This window comes from Protobothrops mucrosquamatus, unplaced genomic scaffold, assembly GCF_001527695.2.
Source record: "Protobothrops mucrosquamatus isolate PMUCROS unplaced genomic scaffold, P.Mucros_1.0 scaffold1047, whole genome shotgun sequence".
NCBI classification, from domain to species: domain Eukaryota; kingdom Metazoa; phylum Chordata; class Lepidosauria; order Squamata; family Viperidae; genus Protobothrops; species Protobothrops mucrosquamatus.
Window position 1 is genome coordinate 708,632 of NW_015387279.1, and position 15,430 is coordinate 724,061.

Genomic DNA, 15,430 nt, shown 5'->3' on the forward strand with positions numbered 1-15,430 from the left:
TCAGGCAGGTAACCCTATACCATTTTGGACAAATGGCTGTCCAGTTTCTTCTTAAAAACTTCCAGTGTTGGAGCATTCACCGCTTCTGGAGGCAGGTTGTTCCACTGGTTAATTGTTCTAACTGTCAGGAAGTTTCTCCTTAGTTCTAGGTTGCTTCTCTCCTTGATTAGTTTCCATCTGTTGCTTCTTGTCCTGCCTTTAGGCGCCTTGGAAAATAGCTTGACTCCCTCTTTTCTGTGGCAGCCCCTGAGATATTGGAATACTGCTATCATGACCCCCCTCGTCCTTCTCTTCATTAAACTAGACATACCCAATTCCATCAACCTTTCCTTATATGCTTTAGCCTCCAGTCCCCTAATCATCTTTGTTGCTCTTCTCTGTACTCTAGTTTCTAGAGTCTCAACATCTTTTTTACATCGTGGTGACCAAAACTGGATGCAGTATTCCAAGTGTGGCCTTACCAAGGCATTGTAGAGTGGTATTAATACTTCGCGTGATCTTGATTCTATCCCTCTGTTAATGCAGTTAATGCACTGTGTTGGCTTTTTTGGCAGCTGCAGCACACTGCTGGTTCATATTTAAATGATTGTCCACTAGGACTCCGAGATCCCTCAGAGTCCTAGTATGGACATCCAAATTATACACCACAAAAGAACAAAGTAAATGTGGAAAACAAGGAGAAAATAAACCTTAGAATTATATAGTAATTGGGAAAGTTAGTTCTTCATTTACTATACATGAGAACACAAATTATACTGAAGGTATACAATGGAAAGCCCACAGATTAGCCTATTAAACTGATATATTACCTTCATGATGAATAAATGAGTATAGTTAGTTATGTGCAATCAAATTATTTTAGATTTGGATTTATATTGCATATGTTGTTCAGAATTTATCAAATATATAGCTTCTTCCTGATGTTGGTGATTTAGCAGATATTGATGTATTTGACAGTACAGAGCCATTTTTTTATCTCAGTCAAGGACAGTGGAATTAGAATTATTCTGCTACATGAAACTTCTATGGATTGAGCTTTATATCCAGCTTTATGTATATTATGCATATTTATTAGACAAAAATTGAAATATTGGAGCTAACCTTTTCCAAAGATTCACTTTGCAAGTCTTCTAGACTACTTGAAATTTTTTTCTGAGATATCCTTCAAAATATAATGGCAATAATTAATGAAATCATACATATACCAAATCACATTGATGATAGCAACAATTATTTGACATTTACAAAACCCTCCCACATAACCTGTAATCTTAAGCTTGAATAATAAATGCCACCAGTAAAACTCTTAGCTGTTAAGACATGGGTGTGTCCATGTACATGCAAATAGGCTAGAGCAAGTTAAGATGCTTCCAGAATGTTAATATGGACATAATTTGTAATATACATTGTATATGAAGGCCAGAAGTATACTGGTTTTTGATAGATGCATCCGGAATACAAGAATTTTTTTTCTTGCCATCCAAATGCCAGAACACACAGCCTCCAGGGCGACTGATTTGTTTATCAAAGGAAAACAAAATAGACTGTGAACATAATAACTGAATTATTATTAGACTATGTGGGAGGCAAAGGAGGAAGAATGAATTGCACTTTATAGATCATATAAAGAAAACACATAAATGTATAAAGAACGAGTGAATAGGCTGTGAGGAAGGGGAAGACATAAAAGCTTTGGCTGATGGATTCAATAATATCCTTCAAAAGAGAAAATTCAGAAGTGGTGCTTAAATTAGATCAACTTAAGATTTGTTTCCTTTTTTCCCCTGACCACTTATTTTAACTTCTTTCATTCAGTGCTACACTCTTTTCTGTGCTTTTCATAACATAATCTACTTTGAAAGGTAACAGCATGAAGTGTATGCATCAATGGATATATTGACAGAAAACCTCATTTAGATAAACTAGACAATAAACTCCTACAGATGGACCAGAATACACAAGTTTTTCTAACTCATTGTAACGGTACCTGTTACAATGACTTTGATAATTTGATCAAAAAATTTTCACAGTTATTTCCTTACCTATTTTGAAATTCCAGGGTTTCCCCATTTGTCAAAGATAGCTTATTTGAGGGAACTGGAGAGCTTCCCCTGCTGATGATAACAATATAGTGTTATTTGAATTTGAATTTAATTTAAATAGAATATAAGGGGCAATATTTTACTTAGTTTAACCCTAACTCAGGCTATGTACCCAAACAAACATACATAAGTAGCCCACAATTAACTGTGAAAAATAAATTGTATAGCAGAAATAGGATACATTCAGCTACATCAACAAAATAAGGAAAAAATTAGCTCTTACCTGATTTCCAGTATTTTTTGTGGTGCAGGAAGCAATATAGGTGGGGCCACGTCTCCTTGAGGTATCTATGTAAAAAGCATTTCAGTGTGGATTAACTTTCACAGAAAAAAGTGACAAATTAAGTACATAACTGAAAGAAAGAATAAGCAAACCAACCTCTGATTTATATTCTAATTGTGGCGCATGCATGTGGTTCCATTTCCTTAAGGTTGCTTCAAAATCAACTTCACCACTACCAGTCAAAACTCTTTCTGAGGTCCCTTGAAGGTGCAAAAATTTTAAAACATCAGTTAAAAGGACAAAAGCTCACAATATTACCAAAGTTTAAATACCAATTGGCTAAAATCAAATATGTAAAGAATTCAGCAAGAAAAGTTAAATAAAGTGGATTCATTTAATAAACAATTCCTGATATATGTTGCTGATTGTTACATAATCTCTTTAACAACTCCATAATTCTACATTTTCTAGAAAGGAATGATTTCCTGAAGTTGTAATTTAGAACTGAAAATGGTTGAAGGATTTTAAGAATGTCAGTTTGGTGTAGTAATTAAGGCACTAGCTACTAACCAGAAGACAGGTAAGTGCTAGTTCCACCTTAGGCACGAAACCAGCTGAGTGACCTTGGGCCAGTCACTCTCCCTCAGCCCTAGGAAGAACTTAATGGCAAATCACTTCCAAAAATCTTTACAAGATAACCGCAGGAACTAGTCCCAGAAATTTATTTTTTATACAAAGTATGTAAAAATGCAAATATAAAACAGAGAAATAAAAGGATAAAGTACAAATAAATAAAGGATCTTAAAAAGCTAAGGAAATTATAATTTCCCAGTATATCATTAGTAAATTATGAATGATTGAATATTTTGCCTTAGATAACTAAAAATCATATTATGCTATGAGCAAGAATTAATTTCAAGAACCATGGCCCGTTCAGTATAAATCACCACATAAAATTATAAGTTATAGTTGACACAATCAAAACTGAGGATCTGTTCGGCTTTAAATGTCTTATGAAATTGAAACATGAACCCTGTATATAGAAGAACCAAATCACTAGATGGGGAAGATTGTGGTTTTGAAGTAATTAGATCTGAATTAGCAATAGCACTTAGGCATATATACCACTTCATAGTGCTTTACAGCCCTCTCTAAGCGATTTACAGAGTTAGCATATTGCCCCCAACAATCTGGATCCTCATTTTACCGGCCTCAGAAAGATGGAAGGCTGAGTCAACCTTGAGCCGGTCAGAATCGAACTGCTGAACTGCTGGCAGCTGGCAGTCAGCAGAAGTAGCCTGCAGTACTGCATTCTAACCACTGAGCAACCTGGGCTTCTAGTTATTGGCAATCATGTAAATACAGCTCTACAGCTTTTTAACATATCAGCACCAAATGGCTAGATTATTAGGGTTCTCTTCTGTAACCCTAAAATGAGAGAATACATCTACTATAAATAATTTTAAATCTAGAGATTTGATGAAGTAATTCATTAACATTGGTCCTTGTGGGAAAAAAATATTACAAATACTAATTAATCAAGATGATTGAGCACCATTTGAGCTACAGCTGGTGCAGAGTGCAGCAGGGTGGGTAGTTTTGAGGGCCCCAAGAATGGCCCCTGTAACACTACCCATCTGCTTCCGGGTGCAATTCAAGGAGTTGGTAATCACCTTTAAAGCCCTTCATGGCATGAGTCCAGGTTACTTGAGGGATTGTCTCATCCCACTGGGATTGGTCCGTACCATTTGTGCCAGCAGAGGAGGCATGCTGCGGATCCCATCAGCCCAATTATTCTGGCTGGTGGGGTCCAGGAAGAGGGCCTTCTCTGCTGGAACATCTTGCCCCCCCATTGTGAGGTTGGCCCCAACCCTCTTATCTTTTCGTAAGGGCCTAAAGACATGGCTTTGCCACTCAGCTTGAGGCTTCAGTGGGGGAACCAGCCCAATGGAGGTGGTTGATTGGGTAATACAGATCCCACCTTCCCCCACCCTCTCCATGTGTCTTTGGTTTTAATGGGTTTTTTTGTTAACTTTTTATGTTTTAACTTAGATGTAATTGTAAGTCTCCCAGAATTACCCTATGGTAGGAAGGGCAGCTAATAAATTTTATAAATAAATAAAATTTGTCTGATTAAATTAAATAAATATAGATACTGCAGTATTATAACTCCGATGAGGATGCCTAAAAAGCATAATTATTCTTGATAAGTATTTCTTTAGTAACTATTCATGAGAAGGCAAGGTAATTTTAATATTTTTCAATGTTTGACAAAAACAATATATAAGAAGCTTCTGGCTAAAAAAAGTTTTCCCCAAAACAAATAGATTCAAAGATCTCTGTTGAAGATATAGATAATTGCACATGACTTATTTCAGAGGGAAAATCTTCAGAGTTTCATGCCAAATAATATTTGTTAGATTTACCTATGTAGAAGGAGGTGCTAATCAAATTATATTTAAAGAAAATATAATTTCTGTAACATTAAATCAAAGCTATAATATATAAATACCATATATGTAAGAAATATAAAGTACTATATATGTATGAATATGTGGAGGGAGGGAGGGAGGGAGGGAGGGGGAGAGAGAGAGAGAGAGAGAGAGAGAGAGAGAGAGAGAGAGAGAGAGAGAGAGAGAGAGAGAGAGAAGGATGGTACAATAATCAAGTTATTTTTTATGTTGTTCCATTACAGTTTTACCCATAATAGCCAAACATAGTTAATTACAGCAGATTGGATCACTGAAAGTTTTGTGGTAAATTAGCTCTTTTAAAGATACATTACACAACTGGAAAATATAACCATACACAATAAAATATTGCCCCATAATATTTAGTTTACATATTACGTTTAGATAAATGGAGGCAAGGCCACAGAGAAGTTACTTCTTGCAGTTCTTCCTGTATTTTTTGCCTGCTCTGGGGAAAAACAGAGCAATTTAGCACAACCTTTTTGCTAGACCTATCATTTAAGAAATATTAAAGGATTAGGCTTGGCATTAGCCTAATAATGACTACAAGATGAGAAATATGATGATTAAAGTAACTTTTGATGTCAAGTTATGTACCATGTCAGCAAGTATTACACTATAGCTTTATTTAAACTGCAATACTATAATTATAGCTTTACTAAAACTATAATGCATTAGTTGTACATTATTATGGCTAAATAGGTTTAAAACTTATTTTATTTGGATATGCAGCTTTTATTTTAAAGAAGGAAAAATAAATGTTCTATATATATGTTTTCCATTCTGACTAGATATCCACATAAAATGTCACAGTTCCTGTCTGGATTTAGAAAAGCCTATTCATGAAGATAAGTGAACACAGAGAAAATAGATTAAGCATGAAATCAGTTTTAACAATGGAAGCAAGAATTATCTGAATACAATTTGCCATCCCATCCAATAAACGTTTCATGCTTAAGGAAGACAGTTTGAAGAATGTAGACATAGGAGACCAAATACCAGCTAATATGCTTTCAACTTTGATTGTTTTTCTCATTGTGGGAAAATCATTATTAAACAATAATAATGCTTCCATTGTCAAACTTATTATTATCATAGTAACTAAGCAATACTCTGAGCTCTCACATCTGGAGACTTTTGCATTCTATACAGGTAAATTGAGGTGATTGAGATCTCAAACAATGAAGCTTCCTGGAGAGCATAAATGGAATATTTGTTATTTTACAATGTTCTCTAAATTCCTGCACATGTGATAAGGATATGAATTACACAGAATACAAAACACATTACATTTATGTTACACTCACCAACTTATGTTGCTGGCATTCTTTCCCCTTTTAACGATAAGGTTTTAAAAATGTGTTCCAATGTAATTATTGTACAACTTTTACTGTTATGAATGTTTTACAGTTATTAAATGAGAGTTTTATCACTTCTTCTTGACCTGCGAATGATGGAAAGGCATTTGCAGGCAAAGATATGGTGATTTTTATCCATATCTATTCCTTGTATGAAAAGGGTGATTTGATCAAAGTTTTTTCTTCGTCTTTCAATCTGTACTTTGCTGTTCAGTTCCTTCTGATTCTTAGTGATTGTCTACATTGTCTGTTAATAACTGCTTTTTTGAGTTTTTATAAGTTCAAGTTTAAATCACCAGAGATAATATAAGTCATGTTGTCTTCTATTAGCCTATTTTTGATTGCCTTTTATTTTTCCCAAGGATCAGGCCTTCTCTAATTCTCTTGTTTTCACATTGTGGTTCAGTATATCTAAGCAACTTGATTGTTAGTTGTATTTTCTAGGACCCATTTTAACTTCATATCTAGCTCTAATTCAGTGATCAAACCTTTCTACCCATCATCGATTTTACAATCTTTTTAACAAAGTTCCTCCAAATACTTTCACCTTAATTTTCTTTCTTCAGGAGATCTTTGTGTTCTATATTTACATAACATGTTATCCTAATTTTCTCAAATAAATCTCCTGTACTTCCCTCCAAATATTATCCACACCCTCTTTGTCGTGTCTGTTTAGATGTAATTCCTTAGATGTAAGATGCCTCTTCGTATTTAATCCAGCCTGTAGCTGGGCAAACTGTTGCCTTCTGAATACAGCCTTTCTTTAGTTATTTTCAACATGTCAGCAGCAAGCTATTTCTCTTTCTTTCACTTTTTTATATTACCCTGTAGTAAACAGCTGCATAATCTTTTTATTTTAAAATGTTCCCTCTGAAACAACCGCACAAGCATTTATCAGTCTATTCAATTTTAAAGGAAATGGAAATAGGCTGTTTTTTCCACAACTGTATTTCTATATAGTAGCTTGTGGATTATAGCTTTAATCAATATTAAGCTATGTTTTCCTGCTATAAACACAAATAGTAGAGCAAAAAAATTGTTTAATCTTCTTTTACTTTTCCCATATTGACACTGCAATCTACTGATGAAAAGCATAATAAACATAGAGGTTATTACACTGTGTTCAACACAAATATCCACAGAGCTACAAAGAAGAGATGGTAATGAAGGCAGTTGGCCATTTTTTTGAGCATTAGATAAATTTTAGTTATTAAATTAGATGAGACCATTTTGAGGACCTTCCAATCAATACATCAGTAGTTAATTATACCTTGGACCGCTAGCATTATCTCTTTCACCCTTCGGTACTGGCCTAGCAAAACAGTTAACTCTTCTATGCGACGGTCCTATAAAGGAAAAGACAACAACACTGAATTTATAAAAAGTATCAAAATAATCAAACACAGAAAGTTCTGAGTGGAACATTAGATACATGAGATTTTTTCTAGTCTTCCAAATCCTGAAGTTATTTCTGTGGGATGGTTTGTAGGTAACCCTGTAGGTAGGTTATCCCATTATCCTTTAAGACTCTATGACAGGTATGGAAGTGTCCGTGTATCAACTCCTGCGATAGCAGATGGGTGCTACATTAGTGCTCCTGTGTTTTCTGGACATCCTCTTCTGAATCAAATCTGAAATAATGCACCATCATATTCAACAGTGCACAAGTGCATTGGTGTGCCTCTGCCACTTCCTCTGCAGATGGATAGCATCTTGGTAATGGGACAGCATGTGAGGCCACTTGCAACATTTTTTAACTACAACTATTAGCAAAATAATATACACAGTATTTGCTTTAAAAGTCACATTATTATTTCAGGAAGATGCATCAGCCTGTACATTAATACAAAACTATCTATCATCCTCCCTAGGCCCCACTCTTCTCAAAGACATACTAGTCTAATTTAGCTAAACCACACAGTTGATTTAAACTTTTGATACGCTAATACAATCCCCAGAATGATAGCCAGTTTGCTCATGGAAGTAAGCCATCAGTCCTTTCTCCAGTCCAAGTATTCATTAGACATTATTGGTTTTATTTTATTTCCAGGTACCAAAAAGAAGTATGGTTAAGGTCTCTCCAAGGTAACGAAATGGGTGAAAAAAAAAATCATGATAGGATAGTTAGCTACTTCAATTCTGGATAACCACATTTTGAGAAATACTGACATAAAATTATTTAAATTACCATGCAAAGAAGAGGTCCCTTATAAAGAACCAATTCCCCTCCCCAGTTATGGCTTGAATATAATCTATATTCCATAAAATATAAAGAAAAATGGAATAATTATAATAAAAGATTAAGATATTTCACCATTGTAATAATTAAAAATAAAAAACAAAATTCTGAAAGGCTAGAGACAGCATAAGGAATTAACAAAGCAGTAAAAGGCCAGTACGTTATACAATGCCAGAAACCATGACCTTAAAATGAGTGCATCATGGATAGCTTCCAAAGAGGAACAGGGAGACAGAGCAGATACTTGAGGAATGAAGAAGCCGGCCAAAGAAATAAATGAGCACGCATTAACCAATTAGAATTGCGCACAGTGAGATTTTGAGCAGCAGCACAGATATAAAACCTTTTAAAAGAGACAATGCAAGTGGCATGCTCTTTATCCTCAGGAAAGCTTCCCTTTTCTTGAGTTGGATTGGGCCAGAACTAGCAGTGAGAGAAAAAGAGAGATGAGTGAATGTGTGTAGCTGCAGCTGCTTGTGAGCTATTGAAGGAGTTTGTGCATATTGCTCAAAGAGGAGTAAGAAAGGGACTGTCTATACATGGAACTCAAAACAAATAAGGCTAGTTGGATTTGGGAGAAAATTTTGTTAACACTAAATAGCAGTATTCATAGCTACATGATCACCCACTGCATCTTGATTTAAACTTTTGATACTCAACATCTTTCAGTTTAAAAGGGGTGGAGAAATGCAGAATGGCAAGGACAGGATATTCCTTAGCATGGAGGGTTTTTTTTCCTTTTAAAATCTCTCTCTTAAAGAGATTTCTGGAGGAATATGGCAGAATGAATACAGCTCAATGGACAAGTGGACCCAACATTTGCAGCAATTTACAAAGGAGCTGGTACAGATTGTCCCACACGATCTTCTGGATCAAAGAGATGAGAAATTGCTCAAGCTGTTTCTCCCTATGGTTGCTCCTCTTCCTCAGAAAGAGACTGCAAGACAGTTATCTCTGGTGATGGCAGGGGGAGGGGTTGACGGTGAAATTGGGAGATGGGAATTCACCATATTTTTTCCAGCTGCAAACAAGGTCTTTCAAACGACACACAGTTTGTGCACTTCCCTTGCTACCTATTTTCAGAAATTGTCTTTTACTTACTTTAAACCAATTAAGACACCTGCAGAGTGGCAAGGCTGGAAGTACTGGGTGAGAGCTTTCAGCCTTCAATATAAGAATATAAAGGTTTACTTTTATAATCTTTAAGAACTTAAACAGCTGAGAGCAAGACAACGTTTTGGCTACAGAAAGAAATTTTGGTTTTGAGACTGGAGACATAAAAGACAAGCAATTTATAATGGAGTTTGCACACAGCTTTGGGAACTGCAGGGAGATTTGCATCATGAATTTGATTCATTCATGTCAGCTTTGTTGGGTCTTCTTGAGAACACTTGGTTCCCAGATGAAGATGTTACGGAACAAGTTATGCAGCAAAATTTATTTGAGAAAACTATAACAAGATTCTGAATAAGTATTTGTCACCAGATAGAAAGAGAAGACTCGATTAGGCTCTACAAATTACAAAGAAAATAAAAATGATAATCCCAAAGAACAATTGCAATAATTTCTTTTTGCTGGATTTACAAAAGAGGCTGTTTAAAATGCTAAAGTAATTTGTAACCAGGATCAACAACCATTTGAATGGATTACAGAAAAAGACTGCCTGTATGGAAGAAAATAGTTGGTTTATTCGACTAAGAATAAAATGGGATATGTTATTTTGGGTGGCTCTTTCTGAATTTACTGATATTTTAATTGGAAAAATATGATACCTGATTTGCTCACATTTAATATGATGTAAAGGTTCTTCCCCTTATACCTACTTTATGTAATCCTAAATTTATAGAAGTTAAACTGGCTTTGTATTTAACTGCTTTTTGAAAATTTAAAGTGAGGACTTGGTCTTTTTAAAGGAGAAAATATTTCTCTTTGTTATGCTAAATGTTAGTCTTTTGTTTATATTAGGATACTAGGATTATTTTATATATATGAAATGTGAATGCGCTTATAGCTTAGAGATATGGAATATATACTGTAGGGATAAGGTGCTTCTTGGAATGTGGTTTATTGGAGCTTGTTTTTTGTAGGGGAGGAATGGTCTCTGTCAAATGTGGGCTTTCTTTTATTTAGATTACATTAGGATACTGGAACCATTGTATGGCTTTTAAATGTTATAAATGATTAAAAGTTATATGTCATGCTACGAAGACTGCTTGCACTGGGACAGCCATGCCACTTCTAGCTTGCCAGCAGTTACGAGGGGGGAGGGGAGCATATGGAATGCACAGTGGTTTCTATCCGTATGGGAAACATGGTCGTTGGAGATATGTTATGGCAAGCAGAGAATTTCTTCTCATAACAACTGCCTGAAGACTAATTGGACAATGTGACCTGAACTGTCAGAGAGGAGAGGGAAAGTTTTACTCTTTTAATTATCTTTCTGGCGCCATATTGCCAGAGCTGGTTTTCCATTCATTAGTGCCGGTATGCTTTGCCCAATAAAGTTTTGCATTAGAGAATTGGAATGTCTCAGGTGTGCTTACTTCGTGGGATCATCAGCCGCAATCTTGACATTATAGCTGAGTTGCAGAATGTTTAGCTCTATATATACATCAGTTAACGTTACAATTTTAGATTTTTGTTTGGATCTTTTGCTGGTAACTGGATTGAAGAACAATGCCACTATATGACTTCCCTATGGCTAAGAGATAGGTTATGGGATGAAGAGTCTTATATTTGTTAGCTAAGAGGAAGTGAAGAGATTATGAAATTGTTTACACTTGTCATGATGAGAGTGGGAAATCACTTTTTTGGGGAGGGAATTCTTTTCATACATTTGTCTTCCTTTTCCTTACATTATTTTCTCTTTTTTTAGTCTTCTGGTTTGTATTATCTTTTATTATGCTATTCAAAACAATTAATAACATTGTTTTTTAAAAAAAAATCTCTTTAAGAGGGAAAGGCTGGGCTTGTTCTTCAGATCAGATAGGAAAATTAGAGCAGAGTTGAGTTTAGCTCTGTAATTAAAGGCATAAGGCAGATGCAGCTGAAAGCTAAACTGATTGTCTATTAACATTGCCTTCCAACAAACCAAACCAAACCAAACCAAACCCCCAGGACTAACTCATAATTGCTTTCTTACCTTTTCCTGATTTGCAGCCAATAGTGATTCCATTCCTACTTTTAAACACTGGACTTCTTGCTCTAAAAATGGAAATAATATTTGAACAGTGTGAATTATCCCAAATGGTATACAAAATGAGTGATTTAGTGAACCATAATAGCTTCATTGCCCTTCTTCCCATTTAAACGACATGCAGATGACAAATAGTTGCTGAGTATTAGTTCCCGGGTTTTATCAGATGTGCATGTCTCCTTAAAAAAAAAAAGCTAAAGGTTTTCCCTGACAGATTGTGTCTGACTCTAGAGCAGTGTTTCTCAACCTTGACAATTTTAAGGCATGTGGACTTCAACTCCCAGAATTCCACAGCCAGCATTGCTGGCTGTGGAATTCTGGGAGTTGAAGTCCACATGCCTTAAAATTGTCAAGGTTGAGAAACACTGCTCTAGAGGGTCCTGCTCATGTCTGTTTCCAGCTGAGGGAGCCAGTGAAGCAAAGATGCCTCCATGGTCCTGTGGCCAACATGACTATCCACCAAGGCACATGGTACACTGTTACCTTCCAACCAAATAGTGGTATCTATTTATCTACTTGCCTTTGCATATTTTCGAACTGCTAAGTGGACAGGAGCTGGGGCAAGACGGGGAGCTCCCCAGTATGAACTGCCAATCTTCTAGTCAACAAGCACAGCCTACTGCCCCCTTTATATGTCTCCTAGAAGGTTTCAATTGTTGTTCCTCTTCCTCACCCTTCTTGCACAATTAGTGATGTTTTGGCCTCAGCTTTTTTTTCCACAATTCCACCCTATAATAGCCTTCTTTTGGTGGAAGAGAGAAGTTTAGACAGCTACACAAGGGAGGAGAATATGGAAAAAAATTCTGTCACTGATTTTTATACAACATTCAAGTTAATAAAAATACAGCACAACATAAAAACACAACAGGAAAACAATTAGCCTAGAGCAGTGGTGGCGAACTTATGGCACGGGTGCCAGAGGTGGCACTCAGAGCCCGCTCTGTGGGCATGCGCGCCATTGCCCCAGTCCTAGGCCTTCAGCTTGGTTTTATAAAACCTTTTCGCTTTCGGCCTCTGCCGCCATGTGCAAAAAACAAAAAGGTTCAATCAGTCAATTTCAGCTTCTCGTGGGGAAAAAAAAGATCTTGCAAAGTTGGAATTGATTGATTGAACTTTTTAGTCCCACCCAGTCTGCCGTTACCACTGCAGCCACGCCCACCCAATGGGCCACACCCACCCAATGGGCCACACCCACCCGGCACTCGACGATGTATAAGTGGGTTTTGGGTTGCAGTTTGGACACTCAGTCTCTAAAAGGTTCGCCATCACTGGCCTAGAGTTGTACAACTAGTAAAAGATTCAAAGTCTTGTATGTTTAAGTATACACATAATCGTATCTGTGTCTGTATATAGGCAGATTTCTATGAACTATAGAAACTAGTTGCTTATTAAAATGTAATACAATGTGTCAATATTTTAAATATGAGAAAATGGACAGTTTCAAACCAAAGTAATTGAGAGCGATTAACAAAAATTTAAAAAAAAATCCAACTGCTTAAAACGTCACTTGAAAAGACAAAGATGTTTATAAAGTTCGGATTTTGTTTTTCTTTCCTATTTCTAAGAATAACTGCCTCTTCCTACTTTACTAAATGATATAAAATTCCTTGGGGGGAAAAAATCTAGAAATGTCATTCAAGAGAAAAATGGTAGCAACTGTTCAACTGTATCTTTTTCTCTTAAATCTGCTTAAGAGAATTTTAGAAAAAGTCTTGTTATGCAAAAGATATTTACCACATACTATAACAACTTTTCACTAGTCTTATTAAAATATAAGATTTTTGTCTGTGTGTTTCTTTTAATGTGAGCTAACTTCATGGTCTTCTTCCAGACTGGATTGCAAGTATGCATGTAATCACTAGATGGCAGCTAAGAAAAATGTAAAACTCTATTTCTTTGCTAACAACTAGGGGCTGCCTGCATTTCTTGCAGCCAGTTTGGTTGCCCTCTTTTAGCCTATAGGTAAAATCTTAATTTTATGTTGGATTTAATCTAAGGTGATTTACTGTAATAGAACAGTTCAGTCACCCTTCAAAGATAAAACATGGATAAATGGCTCAAATATTGTAAATGCCGCTAACTGGATGGAAGATTCTTCATTGTAGACATAAAATTGTTAGCATTTTAGGAAAAAGATATAGCTGATGATGCAAAAATGGATTTGATTATAATATCTGCCCAAACAATTCTGAGGAATTTTAAATGGACATTTCCCAAGTTTGAGAGTTTTTTGTACAGCAATGCAAAATGATTCAATTTATTTAAGCTTCAAAGAAATAATCTGCAAAGATGGCAATGTAACACACAGGGAAAGTTCAAAGAAAGAATGAGCACTAGTTATGGATATTAGTATGGAATGGAGGAAATATTGTTTAGAGATAATTTCATGCAGAAAATTTGAATTATTAATTCTAATGATTGATAATTTTTTGTAAAGTATACTGAGGCAGTAGCAGAATTAATAATTATATGTTTTATTTTATTGTGTCTTAAAAATCAAAGTTGGCATAGATCAGTGTTTCTCAGCCTTGACAATTTTAAGGCATGTGGACTTCAACTCCCAGAATTCCACAGCCAGCAATGCTGGCTGTGGAATTCTGGGAGTTGAAATCCACATGCCTTAAAATTGTCAAGGTTGAGAAACACTGGCATAGATGGTGAAAAAAAGACAAGGCCATACAAAATTGCATGCAATGGGCAGTAACCAGACAGAAAAAATAAATATGTTCATTTTGTATTTAGAGATTTTTGAGAGCCAATTTAGTCTAGTGGTTAAGGCACCAGGCTACAAACTGGGAGACTGTGAGTTCAAGTGGCACCTTAGCCATGAAAGCCAATTGGGCTTTCCATCTCTCTCAATCCAAATCACCTCACAGGTTTGTTGTTCTGGGGAAAAGAGCGGGAGGAAGTTAGATAGGTTCGCTGCCTTGAGTTATTTGTAAAATTAATAAAAATGGGTTAGAAACGAACAAACATTAACTTTCTAAAAGAGTCACAGCAAGGTCTTTTACTATTTAAGAACTCTTCTCCTAAAAGTACTTTATTAGACAAATATTTTAAAAGGTCAATTTGTACTTTTTTTTTTTTTTTTTTACAAAACTATAAATGCTGGATGGGTACTGAAAGTAAAAAGGAAATAAGTTTTTAAACGGAGGTTGATACAATTCTGTCATTTCTCTGCAACTAGTAGTGGTTTGCATTTCAAGATTATTTTTTTTTCAACTATCCAGTCTATCCTACAACTTGGCTGTTTACCATCCATTAAACTGCTGCTTAAACATCTGTCAAAACTGTTTGAGTATTGAGACCCTCTGTAGAAAAGCACTTAAAAAAGATCTTTTGCATTTATGGGTTAGATCTAGATTTTATTAAGAATAGACCCACCAAAATCAACAACATGTAATTAAGCTATAGCATTCTAGTTACTCAAAATGTAGCCATAAAGAGCTTGTATTAGAATTTATTGACTTTGACAGAGCCTATTTAAAAGTGATACATAATTATCTGAGATTTCAAACTGAGATTTATTTTTGTCAGATACAAACAACAAAAATGTTATCTGCAACACAAACCTTACAGTATAAGTAGTCCTCATTTAACAATCATTTTTTCAATAACTGTTATAAGTCCCTGAAGTTATGGCCTTTACAACATCCCACAGTTATGTCATCAACATTTATGGTTTTTATCCCACCTTTATTATTTTATAAGTAACTCAAGGTAGAAAACTTACATAGTCCTCTTTTCTCCTCGTATTTTCCCCACAACAACAACCATGTAGAGCTGAGCTGAGAGAGAATAACTGGCCCAAAGTCACCCGGGACATGGCAGTCCATCCTCA

The 15,430-nt window shown here is 35.5% G+C and overlaps 1 protein-coding gene across 1 annotated transcript in view; it reads right to left on the reverse strand.

The window, feature by feature from the left end:
- PPFIBP2 (PPFIA binding protein 2) overlaps positions 1-15,430 on the reverse strand; it is a 112,026-nt gene that overhangs the window by 18,724 nt on the left and 77,872 nt on the right. The window contains exons 10-15 of the mRNA XM_029284874.1: positions 11,536-11,597; positions 7,425-7,500; positions 2,482-2,585; positions 2,326-2,390; positions 2,043-2,114; positions 1,102-1,162 (exon numbers count right to left, since the gene is read on the reverse strand). Of these exons, the coding sequence (XP_029140707.1) occupies positions 1,102-1,162; positions 2,043-2,114; positions 2,326-2,390; positions 2,482-2,585; positions 7,425-7,500; positions 11,536-11,597 (440 nt within the window). The remainder of the gene's footprint in view (positions 1-1,101; positions 1,163-2,042; positions 2,115-2,325; positions 2,391-2,481; positions 2,586-7,424; positions 7,501-11,535; positions 11,598-15,430) is intronic.